General features: G+C 37.7%; 1 protein-coding gene across 5 annotated transcripts; it reads right to left on the reverse strand.

The window, feature by feature from the left end:
* Positions 1 to 235: 235 nt before the first annotated feature.
* On the reverse strand, positions 236 to 24,292 carry LOC133520131 (multiple epidermal growth factor-like domains protein 6). 5 transcript variants are annotated; one of them, XM_061854471.1, is made up of 19 exons: positions 24,168 to 24,292; positions 23,267 to 23,479; positions 22,876 to 22,947; positions 12,725 to 12,919; positions 10,878 to 11,066; positions 9,717 to 9,917; positions 9,197 to 9,394; positions 8,736 to 8,924; positions 8,136 to 8,333; positions 7,273 to 7,473; positions 7,044 to 7,162; positions 6,789 to 6,932; positions 6,144 to 6,347; positions 5,910 to 6,008; positions 5,684 to 5,827; positions 4,565 to 4,774; positions 4,170 to 4,314; positions 1,168 to 1,310; positions 236 to 325 (listed from the first exon to the last, which is right to left on the reverse strand). In XM_061854471.1, the coding sequence occupies exons 1-18, from the start codon at positions 24,235 to 24,237 to the stop codon at positions 1,177 to 1,179; spliced, it is 2,925 nt and encodes a 974-aa protein (XP_061710455.1). In that variant the 5' UTR covers positions 24,238 to 24,292; the 3' UTR covers positions 236 to 325; positions 1,168 to 1,176. The 5 variants fall into 5 exon arrangements, with proteins under 5 accessions (XP_061710455.1, XP_061710454.1, XP_061710452.1 ...); XM_061854470.1 differs by lacking the exon at positions 1,168 to 1,310 and adding an exon at positions 3,373 to 3,530; XM_061854468.1 differs by lacking the exon at positions 1,168 to 1,310 and adding an exon at positions 2,200 to 2,353 and having other exon boundaries at positions 24,168 to 24,290.
* Positions 24,293 to 26,479: the final 2,187 nt, after the last annotated feature.

Here is a 26,479-nt window from a genome sequence, read left to right on the forward strand (position 1 = left end):
TTTTAGGGTTGGAAGGTCAGATGGCAGTCGCTTTCGTAAAAACTAGTGCCTACGCCAATTCTCGGGATTAGTTGCCAAGCGGACCTCAGGCTCCCATGAGCCGTGGCAAAATGCCGGGACAACGTGAGGAGGAAAAAAAAAAAGTGTTCAAAACGCGCAAGTTTAAAATTTATTTTCTTTTAATTTAAATAACGGTATTTAAACAGAGGGTGAAGCAATAACACAAGATTAAAAATATATTTAGACGACAACACTTTATTATCAGCATAAATAATTTTAAAAGTGAAATATTCTAGACCCAAAGATTTTTCTTCTCTCCAAGGACCTGTAAAAAATAATTTTTATTTTTATTTTGCAGTAGCCAAATTATAAATGTAATCAGAATTAGTATTGCAAAGCGTAAAAATAAATAAAATGCGTTTAGTTAGCCAAAGACACAAAAAGCTGAATATTTTAAACATTTAAAAGTAGGTAGCTTTGGAAAAGTGGTAACAATACAACAAATATTCAATGTTTCCTTTGACTGTGACAATGTGGTTGCATAAGTTGCATCAGAGTTATACATTTCATTTAAATAATACATTTATGTTTAAAGAAACATTGTCAAAAAATTATGTTACACAGGAAATTCGTTTTTTGAAGTAGGTAAGTATATCCGAAATTACATTTATTTAATCTACATCATACCTAAGTAGTACTTCATTTAAGCTAACACTACACCAACTTCCAACTTGGCAAGCGACAGAGTGTGAAAGCGCTGGTAAACACGTCAAATTCGTATAAAAAATGTTATTGGCGCAGGTTCTTGACAAATAATATAGCCAACACAACTTGGAGTTTTAACTATGTTTAATTATAGGGAGCGAATAAATTATAAGATTTTGAAATGAGAATATGTATAGAAGTCGTGTCGGCGAACGGAACGGATCGGGCCCCACACCGTGTAAATGGAGCGTCTATGTGTGCGCGCACGCACACATGGATGAAGCGTTAAAAATGTCGCTTATATTGGTGTTGCCATGTGGGTGAAAAATTACCTTACATGATCTTTAAATATGTATAAACCTGCAAGGTTTCATAAATGATTCACAATGACGGTATTATATACTATATTAATGAATAATGTTATATTTAGTTTACGACGTAAGAGACGAAAGTGATATTCACCTCTCGTATTTAAGGAGCAGTACACACCGCACCAGAGAACATTATTTGATCTTTCATAAGGATATGGTAAAGGAAACCGTGATCAGCGCGGAATATTAATTTTCTGGGTTGAATTGATGCAGACATCCTAGTAATAACGACAGCTGAAAGAGAAAAAAAATTAACAGGATTTGCAACAATGAAGGCGCCATAAGTAAAAGGCAAGGAAGTAAAGAGGAATAGTATATTATTTTCAACAGGAGTCGGTAAAATAATATTTTTCACCACACCAACTCATAAAGATCTGTCGATTGTTCAAAAATTAATGAGAAAGATGCATTTTATCCAAAAGAGCGGCAAACTAATTTGATGCAATTTTTGAGTTGACATGTTTATCAAATTGGCTGGTAGAATTGATTTTGAATGAATAAAAATTTTGTTTGATGTTTACAGTTAGTGTTTCCGTGCTTTGTTGTGGTGAAAAATTTGTGTTTCACTCAGTGGCGAAATTTGTTTAACCCACTCGCCTTGAAACCTTCGCTACGCTCAATTTTCTAGTTTTCGAGCCACTCGCTACGCTCGTGTATTAATTTTGGATTTTTTCGGGTATCAATATTAGTACGAGCGGCCAAACAACAACTTTGCTTCCTTGTAAAACAAATAACTATTGGAACTAGCATTTAATGCCGACTATACCTATTTTTTATTACTTTAATTAACAGATAATTAAAATAATAACACACTATAATAAATAACTGAATTACCTTCTTCTTTTGTTTCAAAGGGATTTTTGTATTTACAATCATCATATTTTTTTTCTAACCTAGCGATCATATAAAATATGCTTTATGTAAACTTTATCATCGATCCCGAAATAATACTTACAAAATAATAAACCTACAATTACAAGCACAACTGGGGGCGATCACTAATTAGGGAAAAGTAACAATAAACTTATCGATATAGGAACAGCCTGTCATAAAAATTTCCTAAAATCCGAGGTCTATTTATGAGTTTTACCAATAACCAGATTTAGACACGATTTGAACGAACCATTAATCGGTTGGCTGGGCCGATTCCGCGATGCGACCTTGGAACATTATTGTATTCTTCACCAAAACGTAGAAAAGGAAACTGTGATCTGCTCTGAAAATTTTTGGCGGTGGAGGAGGTGGCCTGACTGCTGTAGTAGTTTCGCCCACAAATACTGAAATGATGATAAATATACGGGTATGTTATCCCACGAAAAACATTTTCATGTATATGAGCAGAGCCAAGCTTCTAACCCCCTTATTCATAAACGTCTACTAAAGTTAACAAGCCGCTAATAATAGTTTGTCCCTTTCCATCATACCAATACGTCGGAAAGGGACAAACGATTATTAGCGGCTTGTCAACTTTAGTAGACGTTTATGAATAAGGGGGTAACTCTATAATCCCTAACTTCGGTTCTCTAAATCATTGCCGAAAATTATTTTGCCGAATGTCATTTCCCAACCAATTTTCAACTTATTCAACATAATCATTCGTATTATTTCGTAACCTAACAGTTAGGAACTGTATATTTAGAAAACAACTTAAAAATACACTTTTTAAACCGCAATGTTTTGGTAGCAGAATGACTTTGTACGTATAAAACGAAATATAAAAAGTTTATTTTTGTAACTGCCATCGTTCGATGCATAAAAGTAGGTTCTGTTAGGGCGCAGTTCACCTAACACGCTCCTCCTCGCTACGCTCGTCGTCGCACCTATCTTGTCTCTGTTAAATGACCAGACGTTATCGTATAATTTTTTTAGCCAAATAAATGATTTGGCGAAAAAATTTTATTCCAAATATCATAATAATAATCTACATAACAATAATTCTACCAAGTAAAACGTCGTCATAATGAAAGTTTGCCGAATGTCGGTTGTCAAAGTAAATCATCATGTCTTTGTAATATTCCTGTAGAAATAAAAAAACTCGAGACAAAAACCTAGATTTTTTGGGCTTTGATTTTTAAAGAATCGAATAGGTTTGACATGAATATATATTTATGAAAAAGAAACCGAAGTAACATGGATAGTTATAATACTGATTATGAGCGAGTGCTCCCACATTGGCTGTTACAAAATGTTATATAACATCGTGCGACAGGTACTACCTATTTATGAAAAATTAATTTCTGAACAGTATTTGTCAACCACATTATCACAGCTCATAATTTATTTAGTATTGATTTACCGTAATGTTAAATTCTGATACTTAGTTTGGATTTCCGTATTTTCCACAGAAAATGGGCAATTCGCTTGCACTCTTTAGTAGAATATAGAAGAGGAAGCTACGGTTAGCTTTAAATACCACTGGGGGCATTGGCATGGCGCCACCTACGCCTACTACAACTGAAAAAAAAAGAATTTGAAACCATGGATAAATTGTTTCGAATGAACTGCTTACAAGTTAAATAATAAAGATTTCTCAATAAAAAAGTACAATCCACTCAACTTAATTTTGAAGTCGGTTTAAAAATAGTATTTTATGCAACTTTTAACAACAGTTAACTGTTGTATAAAAAGGGTCAAAGAAGGCGAGTGGCGTGGATTAATTGTAAATGAATTCGTCACAAGCATTTTTGACCTACTTATACAATATTGCATACAATACTTTTTCTACGACTACTGACTTATAAATTAAATTCGAAATGAATTAAAAAAACCTTATTTATGAAAATGTAAATATGTACCTATATGTCAAAATGAAAAACATTGTCTATGGTGAACTTTGTTTTTAATTGTCGTTCTCAAGAAAGATAATTAAAAAAATAGTTTTTGTAAACGACGTTCGACGAATTTTATATCTCGCCGTGTACCGAATTATAGTTTTACAATGTTGCTACGGCCTAATAGGATCCATGTCTGTATTGACTAAGTATGAACATCTTGTAATACCATGGTTGCAACCCTTGCAACGAATAAAATGATTACGATTATTATCATTGTTTTCAGGTAGCCCTTGTATAATAAATGTGTCCGTATAATTACCATTAGCTGCAGTAGCCTCTGTTCCTATTTCATTGAATTCACACCACGCTTTTTGAATGGCCTCTGTTATGCAGATATCTTCTGGCTTGGCTAAAAGCCCGGATAAACCAGAATTGCCGCAGTTAAACCAATTAGTTATATTAGCCTGAAAAATATATACATTATGAAAGAATAATAAAATAATTTAACTTCTACAGTACCCTATTTATGACGAAAGCAGGGAGATCAAGTTTAAAATTGACGTAATATTTGCTTCTTTGTTTAGATTTAGATTTATATTAGAATAAACATAAGTGTTTTTAAAAATTAAAGACTTGAAACTAATGGCTAATGGCGTTCTGATTTTGTTGAGACTTTAGCAGTGGGTAGTTATCATCTATTAATTTGCTTGTTACCTTCTTTAATAAGTCCTTCAAGTCTGTAGTAGTGCTAATTTCAAATTTCGGTAAATATAGTTGCACTTTTTGAGGGGAGAGGCTATCTAAGAGTTTCTTCCAATTTGCTGGAAATTGTAGATTTTGGGCCAAATGCATTGTGCCGTTAATGCTGTTTGGCAAAACAATTATCGCGGAGCTCTCTTCGCCTGTGTAAGGAATTCGAACGACCTAAAAGAAAAATACATAAATAAATAAAATGATAATTATTTGTTTTAGGGCTAAGAGAAAACAGATAACGACTAAATTAATTATGAATGCTACTGATTAGTACTGATACTGACAACGAAGTAGCAAATAAAAAACTAATTCAAAGTAGAAAGTAAAATATAACAGTACAGTCGGTTCGGTATTAACAACCGCAGCAAGGTAAAACTGTTTTAGAATCTGGGCAACTTTGCTGTAGAAATGAAAAAAGTTGTCATTTAATGTCTTTTAACTAAGCTTTTATCATACAGACGGTAAAAGTGAACATGTATACAGGGTGATTCAGGAGACGTGAGCAAGATCAAGCTTGAGCATTCAGTAAGTTATAAGCAACTGTTTCGTACCAGTATTTGTGAGATTAACGTTCTTTTATTTTTTACTGTTCAAAAAAAATGTTTTAATTTATTTACGCCATGTATGGTCACCCTCTTTGTTTTATCCATAACAAGTGACAAATTGAATGTCATCGGAGTCTGGTTACTTTTGAAAAATCGTATCTCACTCAAGTGTGACATTTTGTTTTCTTCATAATCAAACTGCTGTCATAACGGTTAAAGAGGTTTTATCTTTCTTAATTAAGTGTTGTAGGGTGTCCATGATTGTAGATTATCAAATTTGTCCTTCCCAAAAAGTTAAATAACAGAAATAAAGCAAGATTGTTTTACTTAAATATGATGATGAACGGTTCATTAACATTTACTGATTGTGTAGGCTTAGTCCTGCTCACGTCTCATGAATCACCCTGTATAATAGTCCAGGAAAAAAAATAGCCAATATGGTACATTTACTTTGAGAGGTCTACGGGACTCAATAACCTTAACTAATAAGTACTAAAAAAGTATTTGATCCAGTAGGTGTGGCATTTTGTGTTACCTTGCAATCTAAAGATGCATCTTCTCCGTACTCTAGGTCCATGATTTCTTGATACATCAACTTGGTTTTTGTAGTTGAACCATCGCTTAAATAGAAATCTTCTTCTTTCGTATCATTTTCATTAAATTGTTTCAACCATTTACCCTAAAAATTATAAAAAAAGACAAACCTATTGTCAGAGATTATATTGTATTTTTGATAACGTTAAGTATTATATTATAGTTACCTTGAAGTAAATGGCATTGATAAGTACAATCCTTGTCGATTCACTTAGCATCTCAGGTGAAACTAGATCTTTAATGCGATTGTTGGTTTTACTCTCAACCTAAAAATACGATTTTGTTAAATATTGAAATTATATATTTAAAAAATACGATAATAATGCCCTATGTATTATGTTCTTGCATTCTCTCTTTTCTTTTTTAAGTTACTATTGATATGTATTGATTTGTTATATTACCCAGGCGTTCATTATAGCTGCAGCTTGAATTTTTTTAATGAAATCGATCTCTTGTGCTGCGGCGTGGAAGACGTCGATGGCATCTTTTTTGAAACCATCGCTCAGCTGGTACTTATCACTGGAATAGACTTTGGCAGCAGTGGAAAAGTTAACACTGGTAACGCCTTCGTATAAGGAGGAGAAATTTTCAAATGTATCTCGGATCTGAAATCAATTATAGGTAGTTTAATAAGAATAAGTTTTTGTATAACATTAGGATAAATACTTTTTAGGAGCATTCCTCGAAATTGTGTAGACACCTTGTTCTGTGACTTAAGGTCCACAGGATCGCATTGCATGCATCGGACGCATCGCACGCAACGGATCAGTGGACGCACTTGTATGAGTTTCTATACGAAGAATACTAAAATCCGTTGCGTGCAATGCGTGCGATGCGGCCCTGTAGACGTCTACCTTAATGGTCAAAAAATATGCACAGAAAAATATATCACAGCTAGCCAATGAAGTGTCGTTACCGACTAGCTGTTAGCCGTGCAGAGACGGGGTGAGTTGGCTTTCGATTGATTCACTTTCACTGCCATTAGATTGCTAAAGTTCTCTCCAAAAACAATCTTGTCTACTCGAGGGCGATTGTACAATACTTACGTCTTGTTTATCTTTAAGATTCAGTGTTTTGATGCACTGATCAAAGGCGGGTCCGTTCGAGTAGAGACAAAGCTGAGCTATCGGAGTGAACACCGACATGGCGGACATTATTATGTTCTCGTTAGGTGCAGATTGCATGCGTTCCTGAAATCAAAATTCATTATTCAGTTAACTTTAATATGAAGCAGCATTATATTCTAAACAATCATAGTACTTAGAGGAAATATTCTAATCTCAATCTAGTGAACAACTTACATAAAGACATTTTCCAGTGAATGCTGTGATGCCATCAAGTACTCCTGCTAATCCAGAGCCTCTGTCACCGGTGCTGATAGTAGGCGGTTTTACTGTAGTTATAGGTGTTGCCTCAAGGCCTGTAATAAGTGTTTTATTTCCAATCATGTATTATTTTTCCTTTTAACAGAATTTATCATGGATAAATTCTGTGAAAAGAAGAGAATTGTGTGAAGAGTAGGTTACTTACAGTTTTTACTTGGTATGCACGTTCCATTATCGTTTCTGGAATATCCTTTGAAACACCTGCACTGTGGAGTGCAGATAGTCACGGGCTCGTTCGGCGGACAGTGCCCACCCGGCGGCCCGGTAATGTGCTCAGAACACGTCTCTCCGGGGCATGGTGGTGGACAAACTTTATACTCTTCATTGCGGGGGCATGGGAATGGTGCTGAAAAATGTTTCAAGGTGTCTTTAACTGTCCGAAAATGGTTATTTTATTTAAATGCCTCATCACCTACTAAATTATTACCTTTTTAATAACAAAACTTCCGTGAGACACAGACATATTCAATATGTTAAAACCGGTCACTCACGTATTTTAAGTCGAAAACCCTCCTGCTTCTGAGCTCCTGACGACACTCCTCGGTACGGAGTGAAACATGTCGAGCGTTTTCGACTTAAAATACGTGAGTGACCCGTTTTAACATATTTAATAAATTATCACCTACTTAAAGTTAATAAACAATTTTCTTAAATATGATTTTCACTATCTGAATTATTATAATTTCTTGTGACATTTAAAGAAGATACTTGTTTTTTTTGGACAGGATTTTTAAACAAGTACACGCTATTCTAGGAGCGAATTCAAACGTTGCATTAAGGGAGTACAAATATTTGAATTTACTTTTTGATAGATTGGCTATCCTTACTTTTTCTGCTTTCAATTCAGGAAATGGATATCCATTTCCTGAAATTTAATGATCTATTTGGATGTATGATATAATAAAAAACATCCTTTTTATTTAAAATTACTTGTCCTCTCACTGCCTATGATTTTTATTTACTTTAATAATTACAGTTAACCTGTTTATAAACCAAAAAAATACTTACGACAGTCAACCACTGGGATACATTTGCCATTTTTCCTGTCTCTTTTTTTATTGTTTTCGCATGTACATCTTGGCGGGTCACATACTATCCCAATCGGGCACCATTTTGGTGAATCTTTATTTTTTCCGCAGTAATCCGCATCGCATTTGATCGCAGGACACGTGTTCCAATTCTCACCAGGCGGACACTTTCCTTTGGCTGTAAAATTTACAAACTAAATATCAATGAAAGAAAAAAAAAATTAAGAAGTCTAGGGAACAGAGAAGATATGGAAGTTACGTCCAAACCAAAGAAACAAGTGACAATGTGGCAACCTGGAAGGTGAAAATGATATACATTGGGTAGCTGATACTTGCACATTTAAATCAGACCTTATAGTTTCTACAGAATAAGGTACCATATCTGCATTGAAATATAGCTTGAAAGTGTATGCTTGTCTACATAGTTTGCAGAAATTATTGATCATATTGTATTAGTGAGGCGCATCTGCCGTCACGACAGTGAGCATGTGGTTCATATTGCATGTTACATCTTTGAAGACACTTTCCAAATTTCAGTGTCTGTACGTTGTTTTTAAATAGTGATCAATAAAATACGTACTGCACTGTTCCTCTGTGAGACTGCAAGGTGATCCAACATCTTTCCTGTAGAATCCGGGCTTGCATCTGCAGCCACTCTTGCAGCCTTTCTGTAACGGGCAGTAGTATTTCTGACCGATGCTTCCGCAGGTTTGGTTGGAGCAGCCTTGAATGCAGGGTTCCCAGTATTCGTTCTGGCCAGTACATTTTGCTGTAAATTTTGAACAGTTCAAATGACTTAATTGGAATGAGTGATGACGTATCCATAACTACTTTAGTACCATTACTTAGAGTAATTCTAGCGTAGTTCGTTAAAGCTGTTGAATACTTTGAAAGTACGTATAATGCGATGAGAGCTGCTGCCACCATATTGGACTTTGAACAAATTAGACAAATAGTGTTTACGGAAGTTTTCTACATTAGTAGCCTAGCAGACTCTCGGCATTTGTATTGCATTTTAAGCAGCTATGAATGAGTTCTTACGGCATTTATCCTTCGGGACACATTGTCCGGCATCGTTTCGTACTTCTAAGTTCTTGCAGATGCAGCCTGGTTTACAGTTAGGATTGCCATACTCTGGATTAGGAAGGCACAGGATCAGAGCTGGGTTGACACCACATTTTTGAGGCGGACAGATCATCGGGCAGGGATCATACTGTTCGTTTACTGGGCATTTTAATGCTAAAAAAGGGAAAAGAGTACATTTAATGAATCGATCTGGTTTTGTACTTATTAACTAAGTATGAAATAAGGTACTAAACAAAAATAAACATAAACAGACTCACTCAAATATAAAATATTGATAACCATTTTAGCTAGTCTTTTTTCAGTCAGTCTCCTTTCATTTTCATCTGGCAATTATAGCGTAGGTATTTTTTATATGAAATTAAATTTACTGTTATTATGTGTATCAATTGTGTACCATTACTACAAATTGAGCATCTTGGTTAATAAAATGTGTGAACATTCTTAGATTCCATATGTAGTATAATAAAAACATTACGTTTTTCGCAGTTCTCCTTCAGCACACACGATCCTGTCGCATTTCTGTAATAGTTTTTAGCGCACGTGCACCCAGGCTTGCATTCAGGATCCCCTGGCTTGGGTGGTGCCTTGCATTTGAACACTGCATTTTTGAGGTTGCACTTCCTGGGCGGACAGGGGTTGGGACAGTCGCTGAACACTTCGTTTAGTCCGCATTTTGCTGAAAATTAAAAATTATAAAAAGGCAACTGAATTCCAAAACATCCAAGATAGAAAATAATAATATTTAATAACCGTATAAAGCAACTGTAAATTAATACATTATGTATATGTGTGAAGAATGTACACACAAGTATGGTGAATGCTCCTGAGTATAATTAATATAATTATTTAAAAAACTTATGGTATTTAAGTTTAAAAGAGAAAGAAATAATTCGGTGATAATGTGGTAAATATATTAAAATACTAAGATCATGATTTAAAGCATACAATTCATTAACAAACTAATAAACATGATGATAACTGCTGAATAAACAATAATAACTGGCACTTGTTCCAACATACCAGTTTGATAACACTTATTACCTACTGTAACACCGTTAATGCCGTTTATCTACTAATAATTATTTGTTTAGATGACGTTTTATTCGAAATGAAATATCATGTACAAACAGTGTAATCATAGGCATGCTTAGATATCTCATCTCAAAAGAGCGCTTTCAGATCGTTTCATAAACCCACACACTTTAATGCCTACATTATGTAGCTGTAACATAAACTACTATAATTATGAAAAGAATTACTTTAATATAAACTATTCCTAATTGAAATGCCACTATTAGTCATATTTTCGTCGCTGCAGAGTTAGCTTGGTTTGACTTAGGTACTCTTTAAAAAAGACTTGACAAGTATAGATCATTTCATAAGAGGGCGAGAGATTTGTACTGAACTGATAAAATCCGCGCCAGCTTTCGTGATTCGACCTAATAAAACATTTAAAAATGAAAAACTAAACCTAGTTCATAATCTCCTTTTAAAGTTTGAACTTACTCGTAGTTACAAAAGGAGCACTTAGAAACTATTAACTGTGTATAAGGCGCTGAATAAGAGAGGCATTAAGTCTGCCGTTTTTACTCATTGTTATTCTGCAAAAAATAATTAAAATCATAACTTCACTCACTTCTGCATTGGTCCTTAGGTACGCAGGTTCCATTTCCGGCCCTCAACCAGCCCTGCTTACAGACGCATCCCTCAATGCACTTGACAGGATCCACACAGGTCCTCGACTTGTCGATCTGACTGCAGTTTCTGGGTCCACATCCACCGTTGATGCAGGAGGAGTATTCTTCGTTGACCGGGCAGGGTTTTGCTGAAAGAAAGTAACTATTCGTTGAGCTCTGGCAGCCTTACTCACCAGCAGGAACACAACACTATGAGAAAGTACGGTGTAACTAATTTTATTTGGCTAAGGTTTTCTATAAGGTGGAGATAATTCCTGAGTTGGGCTCTGCTCTAGATCTGGAATGATATCACCTGTGCTATGGCCCTACCACACTAAGCTGATGACATTCACACTGCCCATATACCTGACAACGCCATTTGAATTACTTTTTACAATCTTTGAATCAGGATTTGCCAGTCTTGGGGTCAATTTTTCAACTAACTATAGTACATAGTAAAAAAAAAGACATCAATTACCCCATCTATCCCCTGTTGACGGTAGTTGTGAATACACCTTTGTGTATTTTGTTAAATGGGTGAATGATAGCAGCTACAAGATCCTGAGGCCAGTTTTAAGTTTAACATTTCAACTTACTGTTACGATACGATCTTTACATAATTTCGCGCGTATCTGTAAACGCGAACGATCATAATTTTATCATATCAATGTCAAAACCATGATAGATTAAAATTTGGATAGATCACTCAATAAAAGGATATGTCAAACATTTCTTTCTAATTTGTATTAGTAATTTACGAGTATATAATCGTGATATAATAGAGAGCTTTTCAGTCGAGTACCGTATTCAGCAAGCTTCGTTGCCTAAGTCAGGTACGAGATTGAAAAGCTTGATTATATCACTATTATAGACAATCAGTAGACAATACTTTTTAAACGAGTCATCTAAAATAATACTCTTTTTATATAAAACCTAAATAAAGAATGATAATTGGTATCTCAGTAGAACAAATTGTAGTAAAAAAGACATAAATGCGCGACTACCACCCCGCGCCCGTTCTTTTCATATGTCGTTACATCACGCCAAAACAGCAGCAATCGTAATGTTTGGAATAAACAAGACATCTCTTATTTTAACTGTGAAATATTGCGTTGCAACTAAACGATATGAAATACAAAATTTCATTTCGTCAATTTTTTAAACACAAGCGCATGACACACATCCAATTCGCACGTCGCTCCGAGGTTTGAGCGAGACAGCGCTATGTGGGTATTATAGCGACATCCCGCACGCCCGTCAGAGCAACGTGCGAATCGGATGCAGTATCAGTCGGGCGACACTCCTCCTTTCGGGCTTTCTCGGCTTCATCCGGCTCAACAATCAATCAATATAGCATTGCTCCGAGCAATTAAGTATTAGAGTTGGTACAGTCAACTTGACGTCCCCATGCGTGCACGACCATAGATAAGATAATGACTTGAGTATTCCCTAGATAGCCCTAACAAATCCCTACAACCCTAAATAGCCGAAAGGGAAAGTGTCATACATTAGAAAGGGAGAGCATGATACGTCCCTAAATCGCTGTTAAACTTCGGTTTTGTAGGAAGTGTCATTTCTGTACCAGTACTATTATTTATTCTGTGGCAGTATGCCATGCGTCTTACTGCAATCCTCTGACATCACGCATTTGAAAGAACTTACTAACCTCATACAAATCTCTGTACAAGAGATTGCTAAGTTTTAAACATATGTATATATAACATAGCGTTTATGACAATAATATAAAGGAGACAGAAGAATTGATGTGCTAACCCATTCATAGCGTAAATGTAAAAAAAAGAATTACTGTTGCATTGGTCTTCAGGCACACAAATTCCTTTTGCGTTCCTCAAGTAGCCCTTCTTACAGACGCACCCCTCAATACAATACTTCGGATCTATCCTTATACAAGGCACCGGCTTCCCGAGTTGGCTACAGTTCTTGGCAGTACAGCCGCTTTGGACGCAAGGGGAATACTCCTCGTTTGCTGGGCAGGTATGTGCTGGAATAGGGAGGGAAATTATCATCACACCTACTTTTATGGACGAGAAGAAACTAGGGGCTAATAGTGTTCCCTGTAGAAGCCTGGGGTACACAGGGTTGCCATTGCCATTACACTGTTTAGTGTTTAATATACCTTAGGTACAGTGACCAGCGAATCTCAAATCGCTAAATAGGTTGAGATTACAGCTTTCACCGTACCAAGTTAACTGAATAATATTATTTTTTGATGGTTGAATGCCATGAAGTTGTGTCACAATGTGACGCTTAAAAACAAAAGAAGGTTGTTTTTCAGGTCTAGGTGTGTAAGTGTTCACGTATGAACCCTTCGATAGCTCAGCTGGTCCTAGGTTCCCTAGCATATTAAAACTTTTGGACAGGCATTGCACTCATTCAATATGGGATATAGTCACTAACCTTGAGCACACTCCGATGACTCTGAAGATCCTGGGCCTTCTTCAGCTAGCTAGCACTTCCAGGTCCTTGAGAGGTCAATACAAAGCACCACAAAACTGATTGTTCGCCGAAAACACCGAAATACCGAATATTGGGAAAAAATAGCGCACAGACGACATGCGTTGCAGGCCGCGCCCGAGCCGAGAGAGAACGTCAGTGGTTTCTTGTTTACCCCCGAATTTGCTCCGGAACGACTTACCCTCATATTAAAAGATTACAATGCCCGAACATCCCCCCGCCTAACCAAGGCCTCCTTGGTTCCTAATCTTCTATAGGTAGCCTACAGAGTTTGGAAACGGGTCTTAATAAGACACCGTTTTGTGTTTTAACTTCAACAACGCGAACGATTCCATCCTTAGCTGGCAGCAGCCTAACTATACGTCCGCGCCTCCAATTAAGCGCGACTAAATTATCTTCTTTTATCAATACTAAATCGTTTAATTTAGGTGGTTCCGTATGAGAGGTCCATTTATAGCGTTGCTGAAGCGTATGAAGATACTCATTTTTAAACCGTATCCAGAAATGTTGGGTCATCTTTTGTATCCGTTGGAACTGAGATAAACGGGATTCCTTAACTTCCGTATACGGGTATTCCGGGAGCGCTACTAAAGGTTCCCCTATCAAAAAACTACCTGGAGTCAATACACTTAGATCAGCCGGATCCGAACTTAGAGGGCATAATGGTCGTGAATTCATCACCGCCTCAACCCTGGAGAAAAAGGTCGCCAGTTGTTCAAATGTGAGACGAGCTTCACCAAGCACACGCCTACAATGAGTCTTTGCAGACTTAATTGCCGCCTCGAATAAGCCGCCGTGATTTGGACTTGACGGTGCATTAAAGAGCCACTTAATCTCGCGCTTAACACATTCCCGGTCAATCTCAGGTTGTTTTTGCCGCAGGAATGAGTACAGTTCCTTTAAGTATTTGTTAGTGCCCGTATAATTTGTACCACAATCTGACCGCAATAAATTTGGTAGTCCACGCCGAGATACGAAACGCGTAAGCGCCGCAACGAAGGCCTCAACCGACAATTGACTAACTACTTCCAAGTGGACAGCCTTAGTACTTAGGCAAACAAATATGCAAAGGAAACACTTCTCTATTTTTGCATTACGAAGGCTACTAGATTTTATGTAAAATGGACCGCCGAAATCTGTTGCCGTGCCGAGAAATGCTCGTGTGCATTTTACCCGATCGGGGGGTAAGTCCGCCATGAAAGGTTGCACCGATCGCGGCCGGGCTTTATAACACGCTATACATTTGAAGGTTACACTCCTCGTTACCCGCCGCGCGGCGACTATCCAGTATGTCCAGGATAAAATAGATTCAAGTGAGTTTGCCCCGATGTGGCAATATACCTTGTGATAATGAGTAACTAATAGTTCCGTAAACCGATTTTTGCCCGGTAACAAAATTGGATGCCGCGCGTTATATGGCAGTCCGGACGCATCAATTCTACCGCCGACCCGAATTAAATTGGTTTTATCTAAAAACAATTTGCATTGGTTATCTGTTTATTTTCCCGTAGGGTAAAGGCACCTATTACCGTGGTAGTTAAGGAACTTTTCAAAAGAGATCCAAAAATTAAGGGTATCAATGCTGTCTAATAGCCAGGAATATTTTTTTTTCATCAGAGCATTTAATGAACTTTCCGTTTCACACGTTTTTGGATTCATTTTGGGTTATTATATGTAATAAAATATTTTTTGAAGCCAAAATGACCAAATCTTCTATTACCGTGGCAAGGGACAGGCTGTGATTCTATTATCGCGAATTGAGCTTTCATTACCGAGGGTACAATTGGCATGATTTTTCTGCACTCGTTAACAGAAACCAAACTCAAAATTCGAAACCTAATACCGAGGGTTAAAACAATAATAACGACGTGGGTTCTGTATATTATTTTTGTGTCATTAAGTTTAATAATGACACAAAAATAAAAAATAAAAGTACAGGAGTATGTTTAAAAATAAGAGATATATTCGAAGAGATTATAATTACACTTTGGCACAATCAAATACTATTAAATAGTTAACTTACCAAGTACCCACGAGTACCTGTATAACGAGTTATAAGTTGAATGTTTTACATGTAAAACAACAAAAATTATTGTTAGTAAAGTTTTACTAAGGACGTATATGACAAATAGGCCTGCCTGTTATTAAATAAAGTAATTTTTAAATGCTATAAAGATTGATAAGAGTTTATCTTACTGACATAATTAGCTGCACAAAAAAAACAAGTAAGTAACATTTTCTCATAAGGCACAGCGTAAATTATAGTCGAAATTTTATAAGCTGGAAGTTTACCACCTGAGTGAAAGTTTACCACAGTGAAATGGTAAACGTCCACCTAATAAAATTTCGACTATATATAAAAACATGAAAATTTTTAATTCTAATATTTTTGATAAGGTAATTAAGTTAAATAAAGTCTCTCACATATTATGTGTTATAATTTACCCGTTTATAACTAACAAATCACAGTACTTTTCTTATTGCTGATTCTTATAGCTAAAAAAAATCATGTCTGAGATTTTGGACTACTGTATAAATAAAATTATATAAAAAAAATCTAATCGGAATTGTCCGGCAGTTAGGTACCCTTCCTTGTCTGTCAGAGTAATAACTGAATCAGAAAACAGAAGAATTTAAATCTGATAATGATAACTGAAGTCTAAATTTTATCAACGAAATCTGTACTTGCGGTACCCTAAATGCGATATTTCAATACAATACCAAATAGTCACTCGGTAATAGATAACTCTTTAAGGGCCTATTACCGACCCATTCGATATTTCTCTGGGTCGGTAATAGATTTCTATACATTCTATTACCGAGGGTAATATGATCATACCATCGGTAATAGGCTTAATTTGGAGTTTAATTAAACCTAATTCCGACCCATAAAAAGAATAAAACACAGATGTTTTTTCAAATCAAATCAAACACGTATATTACAAGCTTCTTGTAAAGACAAAATCACATAACTGGCAAGTAAATTTTAGGTTTTAACTCAAAATAAAAAAAAGTTGACAGATTAAGGGTTCCCATAGAAACAAGGAAATCGGTGCTGAAGTTTTTGTTAAAAATTAAGGGTTAGTTGAATACTTTCCATACGACGGAAATAGCTCTTTAATAGCGTGAATAGATCAAGATTGGAATAAATAAAAGAAATTATAAAATTGATAATTTGTACCAAAACTACAGAGTAAATAACAAAACTACCACTTTTTCTATTACCGTGGCATACCACGGAATTACTTACTACAGATGTAATTGGCGCCTATCACCGCTGTATTTTATTTTCAATTTTAAACGTATTTCCCGGTCAAAAACTAAGTTAAAAGTAATTCAAAATCGTGTAGAAAACAATACACAACCTCTTAAAAGGCATTGCACTAGTTTATTTGCCATAACTATTACGTAAAACACTAAGTAAGATTGGAGTGCACTTACCTGTGGTGTCACGCGTCTGTATGGAACAACCGGTTCTTGCGCCGCCGTCGCACAAACTGACGAATTGCGAGTTTTTTGTTACACTCACACAAATGCACACTAATGGGCACGATAGACCAATGAATGAGCTTGTTTTGTGTATGCTTTATTTCTTAGAGAATAGATCTGTTTGCTTGCAAAATGCGTATTTGTAAACACCGCGGTGTTAGACGTCGATTTTGATACCCGCGTTAATAGCCGCCGTTACCCTAATAAGGCCGTCTCTGACTTATAATGCCGATCTTGTACTAACCGTATTAAACATGTAGTAGCGTCCCTGCGCTCCGAAACTGATATATGAATATTACCGCATTTATTATCCTTATTTTTGCAATGCCGAATAAACCGTAGTAAATAAGCCGTGACGTTTATTAGCTTTTCAAATGAACTAAACCGATCCATTAAGTCAAAATCCGAAACCGATAAAGTGCAAACGTTAACCGAAGTGGTCCGTATACCGGGTAGCATATCCGCCGGGAAATCCGAGCACTGACCAGGCCAATGGTCAGGGGTGTCTCGCAGCCAACACGGCTCCCACCATAGCGGGTGCTGCAGCAATTCTTTCGCCGTGGATCCGCGCGACGCGACATCCGCGCAATTTAATTCACTTGGGACATGTCGCCAAATGATAGCTGATTTGGAGGTTATTATTTGTGAAACTCGATTTCCTTCATATACTTGTAATTTGTGTGGCGGGGTTTTTAACCACGCTAAAACAATGGTACTGTCACACCAAGCGATTACTTCACTTAACCTTATATCACGCTCTAACGAGGAGGTGAGATGGTTAATAAGAGTAGCCAATAAAACCGCTCCATTTAATTCCTTCTTCGGAATTGTGTGCTTAGTCCTCAATGGAGCTAATCGAGATTTCGCCATGAGTAGCCGCACGAGGACCGTCCCGTCTGTGTTAACCGATCGTAAGTAAACCGCCGCTGAGAAACCGAGTGATGAGCCGTCCGAAAACCCGTGAATTGAATATGTAGCATTGTTATCAAACTTGAGACACCTAGGTATTGATACTCTTCGCAGATTAGGTAAGTCCGATAATATCTCTTGCCATTTTTGTTTTACCTCTTCTGGTACCGGAGCGTCCCATTCGACCTTGCGTGAATTGTCAAAGGTACCAAGAAGAGTTTGCAATAGTAATTTAATTCGAAATACAACCGGACATACCCACCCCAAAGGGTCATAAAGCCGCGCCGATAAAGATAAGATAGATCGCCGAGTAATTACTCCTGGATCCGGTAGACTAAGTCGATAGGTAAATACGTCATATTTTGGATCCCATTGGATCCCTAAAACCTTGATGAAACTAGAACCGTCCATGTCAGGGTCAAACGAACGAGGAGTTTCGAGGTGATCTACCGGTAACCCATCTAATAGTCTGACATCATTAGATGCCCATTTCCTAAGGCCGTAGCCGGCCGTATTCATAAGAGATACCAGCTCATTCCGTAAGGACATCGCCTCCTCCAACGTGTCGGCTCCGCCGTTGAGATCGTCTACATAGCTATTATTACGTAGCAATGCCGATGCGCGAGGATATCTATTTTCCTCATCGTTAGCCAACTGATGTAAACACCGGATAGCGACAAAAGGACTAGATTTTAAACCGTAAGTGTTTGTCGTTAATTCATAAATAAGCAGCGGCTCGTCAGGTGACGCACGCCAGAATATAAGTTGATATTTCCGATCGTCCGCATGTACCCATGTTTGTCGAAACATCATCTTTACATCCGTGGTAAAAACAAACCGTGGCAAACGAAAGTTATTTATGATCACCGTAATGTCACTTTGTAATCGTGGCCCCGAATATAAACAATCATTTAGTGATACGCCTGTCGTAGTTTGAACGCTACCACTAAAAACAACACGAATCCGTTCATCCCCAGAATTTTTGAACACCCCATGGTGGCATAAAAAATAATGTTCTTGTTTCGACTCAGTATCAAAAGCCGAAACCGCCATATGGCCGAGTTGTAAATATTCCGACATAAATTCTACATATTTAGTTCGATATTCCGGTTGCCGTTTCATTCGACGTTCTATGGCCAAGAAACGTCGTAACGCAACTTCCTTAGAATCACCTAGCTGCTGATGACCCAATATTAATGGTAATCGAACAGTATATTTACCATCCAAACCCCGCGACGTAGTAGTCGTAAACAAGTTTTCACATTCTAAATCCGCCGGATTCATTATGGTCGCCGACGGTGGTTCCTCTGACCGCCAGAACCTTTCAACAGTTTCGATAAGCGTGATACCGACATAATTATTATTATCACAAGTAGACTCCGAATCATAAAAATCCGCCGACCGCGCCGGACCGAAAACCGCAAAATCAAAAATCGTACCTAAAGCGTACGGGCCGCCCGAACCTAGATCGATTATTTCACCGGTCAAAATTTTACCTAAAACGTCACATCCGAAAATGACGTAGATATGTTTCATGTTATGATCACCGCCCGAAAGTTTAATTGTTGCCGATAACGTCCGTAACCTACGAACCAAATACGAGGTAAGCCCTTTTAATATAACCGCCGTGGCTGATAGTAAACATTTCTTATTATCCGATTTAAAATGAAACTCAACAATGTGGGTTCCGTCATTATAAGGTAATTCTCCGACACCTGATAGAGGTGTTTTACAGTAATGTCGCTTCAATCCCAAGCATGCTACCAAATCACTTTTTATTAATGTACTTTGACTTCCCAAATCCAAAAGAGCCAAACACTGAACAAAGTTACCAGTAGCCGATTTGACTTCGATAACAACCGTAGGTAGAATAACATTATTTACTAATTGTGGTACCGAAGCGACATTACAACACTGTAATTGCTATTGCTGAAAACCATTCTGAGAGCGCAAGTTACGGTGATTACCCGAATTTTGCGCACTCCTAGAAATTGAACGGTCCGACTCCCGATTTCCCGATTCCGAACTTCGCCGATCGTTACGTTCCGTTGTGTTACCAGCCGCATTGTCACATTCGTAACTACTCATTAATTTACGCATACGACTATCAACTCCATTATCCGAAGAACTGGAGGGTCGGTGCATTCGATCATCGCGATAATGTCCATTCGGTGAACGCCGACCGCCCCCGTAATCATTGCGTTGCGAACTAACCAACGCGTGTCTCAAACGCTGCTCATTATCCACCGGCGGGTCTGAGCGCGCAATGGACATTGTACAAAGTAACTTATCGTGACCTGCGTTACCACATCGATTACATGGTACTTGCCGAGTACACACGGCCGCCGTATGATTCCCAAAACATCGAAAACATAACCCATTATTTTTTACCCAATCCTTGCGATTGTAGGTAGATATCTGCGAACTTATAACAATTATTTATATTGTGGCCCGATAATTGACAGTACGCACAGTTAGCAGCCTTATGTGAATTGTTGTTACGCGTATTCGACCATTCCGACTTATGATGATTATTATTATTGTTATTGCGCTCTGTCACATGCACCGAACGACCGGGTTTACGTGCGTGGTCGTTGCAAGTCAATACTGGTTCCGCCGAAGCCGTGTCTATTAATCTGCACTCGTTCTGTAGAAATTCCATTAACTGATCGAAAGTAGGTAACTCCAAGTTATTACCGCCGTATTTTTGTTCAAACCGTGTCTTAATATCTAAAGGTAACTTCGTCAGACTTATATGCAACAACATATAGCTCCATTGCTCTGCCGGAAGGCCGAGATTTTTTAAAGCCCGCGTCGATTCTAACAATGGATTTAAGATTTTTGCCCTAAGGCCCAAACTTTTGTTAAGGATAGGTAAATGCAAGACCCGAGAAATGTATGAATCCGCCTGCAACCGTTTATTTTCATAACGAGCCTTGAGAATATCCATTGCCGTATCTAATGAACTATCTATCATAGGCAGATGCCTTATCAGCGTTTGTGGTTCTTTTTCTAAATTAGAAAATAGGTAATGAAATTTCTCTGTTTTAGAAATATCTTTGCGCGACAAAACTAGTGAGGTAAACAGGCTAATAAAGCTCGTCCATGAAAATACGTCGCCGTCAAAGGATGTTAAATTAATCCGAGGTAGCCGTGATGAAGCAACGCTCTCCGTTGGCAAGTGGGTACCGTCCAAGTTAGGATAGGCCGCCGCCACCGCATCTATCTGATTGTAGGCATCTGTGGCCTCCTTATATTTTTCATCATAGCTAGCAACAATATCCTCGCTCAGTTCCGCACATAATATATTTTCATACGCTTCCGTTAACGCATTAAAATATTCCTCTAATTTACGTAACCGTGCCGAAATTACGGTAGAACTATAACTTTTGCTGCTAATTATTTGCAAAGTATTTTTAAACCAATCGTATTTCTGTAATCTTTAAATTTACTGGCGAAAATCTTAGCCATCTTAACCGATATTACTTTTAAGAATTTATTTAGTTAAACCGAAATGAATGAATGACAAAACAAAATGTGCCTTCTTGGACAAGGATTTTACCGTTACAAGATGGCTGCCCTAAGCTAAACGCCTTTTTATGAAAACCTATCCGTTTCGATGGACCAAAATTTTATGTTCACGTATGAACCCTTCGATAGCTCAGCTGGTCCTAGGTTCCCTAGCATATTAAAACTTTTGGACAGGCATTGCACTAATTCAATATGGGATATAGTCACTAACCTTGAGCACACTCCGATGACTCTGAAGATCCTGGGCCTTCTTCAGCTAGCTAGCACTTCCAGGTCCTTGAGAGGTCAATACAAAGCACCACAAAACTGATTGTTCGCCGAAAACACCGAAATACCGAATATTGGGAAAAAATAGCGCACAGACGACATGCGTTGCAGGCCGCGCCCGAGCCGAGAGAGAACGTCAGTGGTTTCTTGTTTACCCCCGAATTTGCTCCGGAACGACTTACCCTCATATTAAAAGATTACAATGCCCGAACAGTAAGACTGTATGAAATTCCTTTACATACCATCATCACTCATCGCACCGGATACGTAGCTTGCGTCAATACTTGGACGTACAAGTACGAGTGAAAATAACTCTTGGCTGGCTTAAACGATGCCTCACGGTACGACGGTCAACATGAGGTCGGTTAGAACGGTCCGAGTCAGATCCGAGGCGTTCGACACTACGTTTTCTATGACGAGTGATAGATAGAGATACTTTTTATTGGCACACCTCAGTAAAAGATACAGCTTAAAGAAAAACAATTGATTATTGATTGAGTGATCGGTGATCACGTGATGTTTCTATAGAAAACGAAGAGAACGGACCTGGACCGTCCTAGCATGAGTCATCTTTTATTCTTAAGGTTTCATACAATATCTTGCCTAAAATAAGCGGTTTTAAGACAAATAAGTAACTAAAAATTAGTTAAGTCATACATCATCAGTCCTTGTACATCTTTACAGATGATTTAAGCAGCATCTTTGATCTAGGGACAGCGCCGCTCGTGGCTATATAAACCGAATTTTGAACAGCATAATCGCCCACATTATGGCAAGTAAACTGAGGGTCCGACATTTCTTGACTCTTCTTGGGTGTTTGGGGGTAAGTACTTGAGTTAAGTAATACAGATAAGACAATAAAGGGTATTTACCTACTTTGCTGTAATGATAATAAAGCAAATGAATATAGGTGCTTACGTCTGGAATTAAATAAAATGTACCAAACAAAAAATAATTTACTCATACTTGTATTTACTTTGATAAAAATTAATGTTATAAATTATTCACAAATACCAGAGACGGCACATAGAGTCTGACTAACGAAAAGTGATACTTGAAATAACAAACATAAGTGTTTCGTGGAGAAAGTTTTGTACGGAGTACAAAAATGTGTACTTAGACACGGTATAGCTATAACGCAGTGCATGTCAACAAATTTTTACACATTTATTTAGTTTTAGAGAAAGGCTTATGATATTTCTCAGTCGTTCTTGGCTGCATAATAACAGAATGTCTCTTTCTCTCATTCTTCGAGTCGGGCCGTAAGTATGTGTTATCGATACTTACCCCCGCAGCTACCACAGGGCTCGTCCGTGGTCGCGTCCGTCGTCAACGAGGTTGCCGCCGACGTTGGTGGCTCTGATCGTGCAACAATAAGTACATTTATTAAGCTGATCTTTATTTAAACGTGTGTATTAACTTTGACGCCCCTTAAGGGTTAGTAACCCTGTCAACGAAACTAGGTCCTGGGTTCAGATCCCAGTAAAAGGATAAATACGAAAGTTAAATACCAAAAACTAAAAATGAAAAAAAAAACACCGCCTCCTGCAAGAATCGCGATCTTTCGGAACACCGTTCCACCGTTCGTACCAACTGAACTACAGAGGCTTACCATTTATTCATTTCCACAATTTTTCCATTAAAAAAAATTGTAAGTAGTAAACATTAAATTACTTACTGCATTTTTTCGCTTGAATGCAAGTACCATTGGCATTAGCACTTGTATCGTCTCGCAAGTAACCATCGACGCAGATACATCTCGGTTCGCCGGGACATCTGCCGTCGGGGCCCAATACTGGGCAGGCTACCTTTAAGCCTCGCTCGGAACACTTTTGTGGGATGCACATAGTGTCCGGGCATGCTATGCATCGCTCATTGGGGCCACATTCAGCTGTAAATGGAATTAATATGTATAAATTGGTAATACAATAGAATACAATGCAACAGCAACAATATAGCAGTACAATAACAGCCTCCTAGTCTAGTAAAACTAGGTCCCGGGCTCGAATCCCGATAAGAGCATTTATGTGTGTGTTTGTCATGGTCATGAGTCATGGTGTTTTCTATGTATCTACGTATGTATTTATCTATATAAGAATTTTTATCGTCGCTTAGATTCTATAATAGTCCAAGCTTTGCTTAGTATGGGGCTAGGTCGATCTGTGTATACTGTCCCCTAGTATTTATTGACTTATTCATTTACAATACACTAAATTCAAGCCCGGTCAGTTGTTTATGACATAAACAATCACTCAATTTCGTTGCTATTTTGGACTTGGACTCAGACACAGACGGACTTGGATACTTACTTGGACAAGTAAACTGACAAGGACAACTTTGACTTGGTATTGGACACGCACATTACAATACTAAGAGATTAAAAAAAAGATTTTTTTGTTCGTTGTCCTATAATTACAGTCACAAGTGAAGTCAATAAAGTATTTTAAATTTTGAATCCAACTACGCTAAGGTATATAATTATATCACTGCCGAGCCGATGCAATCTTAGCGTGGTTAATCACTCTAAATTGGGAGACCACAGTTTAACTCAAGGAAAAATATCGCGAGAATAAACTCACCATCATCGTCACACGAGAGTGCCACATGTAAAGTAACCAAGCAGGCCGCTAAAAACAGTGCTTTCCACATTATCGCACCGCAGTAACTGCATCAAGTCGCTTCACCCTTTTATAACTTTTCCACATCGTAATATATGCACTTGTGTACACAATCATTCTGTTTTTCGATCAATTAAAATTATAATATTATAAAAAAATATATCTATATTACCTGCGAAACTCGATGTTTGAAGACGACGTTATTGTAGGTATAGGTACGCATTCAAAATGCATACTCTTCAACTGTTTTTAATAGGTATATTTTAATTAATTCAAATTTATGAAGGGCTCGGCATACGTAGTTATTAAATATAATATAAATATCCAGAGAGGAAACTGAGGACTACGTTTGTATGAAGAAGCGGCCGTGGCCTATCCTCTTAATTTCATATTTTATAAATCCGAACGCTCCTCCAACTAACGACTGCAGTCTGATGACTTTGATGAATGCAATGCAGTGACCGCAATTTTAGCGTTTATAAGTAAAGTCAATCATTAATTTCCTGCTTTGTTTAACGGTGATCGATTGGGGCTGCAGTTTGATGGATCATTCTGTACATCGGGTTAGATGGGTAATTACTGACCATTTTGAAACTAGGTTGATGAATGTTTCTAATAAAGTAATGCGGTTGAATACATAGGGCTAGTTAACAGAAACGGTGGGGTTAGTTGTGGATTTGAATCTTGGTTCGGTTGAATGTTTGGCTCACTCTGGCGACTTGCAAGCACTAATTAAGCTGTAACAGTCAGTGGCCAAAACATTGAATTCTGTATTCTCGGACAACAAATTCAAAATTAAAACTAGTTTTCCAATAGCTACAACGGCTAAATATTATGGGGCAGATTGGCTGTCTAGCCTAGTTTAGAATAGGTATTTTTTTTATAAGTTAACCAAACTATTGGCACTAGTTGGATTCTAATTAACCAAATTAAAGCAATTCTGGTTTAAAGATACCTCACGCTAGAACCGTGTCCAGGTCCGGCCCAAGACGACACTTCGTTTTCTATGATGGTGATCGGTGATGCTCGGATCCGACTCGTTCTAGCGCTAGTTACCCTTTAATCAGTCGGCTAGTTACCCTTTAATCAATTGGCTAGTTACCCTTTAATCAGTCGGCTATTTACTCTTTAATCAGTCGGCTATTTACCCTTTAATCAGTCGTCTATTTACCCTTTAATCAGTCGGTTAGTTACCCTTTAATCAGTCGGCTATTTACTCTCTAATCAGTCGGCTATTTACCCTTTAATCAGTCGTCTATTTACCCTTTAATCAGTCGGTTAGTTACCCTTTAATCAGTCGGCTATTTACCCTTTAATCGGTCGGCTAGTTACCCTTTAATCAGTCGGCTAATTACCCTTTAATCAGTCAGATTAATCCACCAAAGCTACAGTTTTGTGCAGGTTTTAAAATTAAGAATAAAACACTCTGAAAGCCATATCCACTGTCATAATAGTTAATTGTGAGCCCCGATAAGACCACGCGCACAAATTACGTCCATAAATTCCACCGCATTTGCATGTGAACTGAGTGCACGTCTACTCCGGTCTTAATGGTTCAACTATTTAAATGTCTTCGTATCTTTATTCAATTTCATAACACACAGAGCACAAGAGTTATGATTTAAAGTTCCTACGTTATGGCGCTCACGTATTTTTGGAGCGGAATTTCGATAATGCTCAGAGTAGTTCTGCCATAAGTACGAAGAAGTTTGGGAATTGGAATTGAATATGTCGAGACTTAGACAGTTGTTGTAAATTCGTCTTAGGCGAGATCTTGGCAGCGTTGTGTAGTTACTGCGTTTGAGAGAGGCACGTTGCAGAATCGTCTTCGAAAAGTTTGTGAGAACATTCGTTATCAGTACTTAGTTTCATGAACGGAAAACAAAAACATTATTATAATCAAGCAGTTCCTCGCATCTTAATGTGAAAATTGAGTGACAGGCTAATTCGAACATACGCTGACATCAGAATTATATTTTAATCATGTTATTTAGTTATCATTCGTCTCTCCCGCGCCAATATATGAACGGACAAGTACGAGCGAAATGCACGATGACTGAATGACATCAGTGTACGTTCGAATTGGCCTGTGAGGCTCGAGCCGCAACGACCGGCGAAGCGTCCGGCGCGATGTCATGGTAGGACAGGTATCTAAGGTGCACACCGTCATTCCTTCGTTCATTCATTCCTTCACTCATTATAGCAAGGAAATTGACAGATAAATAAATAATTATTATAAGACATTTTTTTAAACAAATTGAGTAAGTCCCACG

The sequence above is a fragment of the Cydia pomonella genome, chromosome 7 (genome assembly GCF_033807575.1).
Source record: "Cydia pomonella isolate Wapato2018A chromosome 7, ilCydPomo1, whole genome shotgun sequence".
Lineage (NCBI taxonomy): Eukaryota > Metazoa > Arthropoda > Insecta > Lepidoptera > Tortricidae > Cydia > Cydia pomonella.

Bases quoted from the DNA above. Each gene is read 5' to 3' on its own strand.
- LOC133520131 (XM_061854468.1), bottom strand. From the start codon at position 24,237: ATGTGGAAAGCACTGTTTTTAGCGGCCTGCTTGGTTACTTTACATGTG. The intron at 11,067-12,724 runs GTAATTCTTTTT...ACTTTCTTTCAG, and splicing joins GCCTGAAGACCAATGCAACA to CAAAACCCTGCCCGGTCAAC. The intron at 5,828-5,909 runs GTAACTATAATA...TATAATTTTTAG, and splicing joins TCAATGCCATTTACTTCAAG to GGTAAATGGTTGAAACAATT.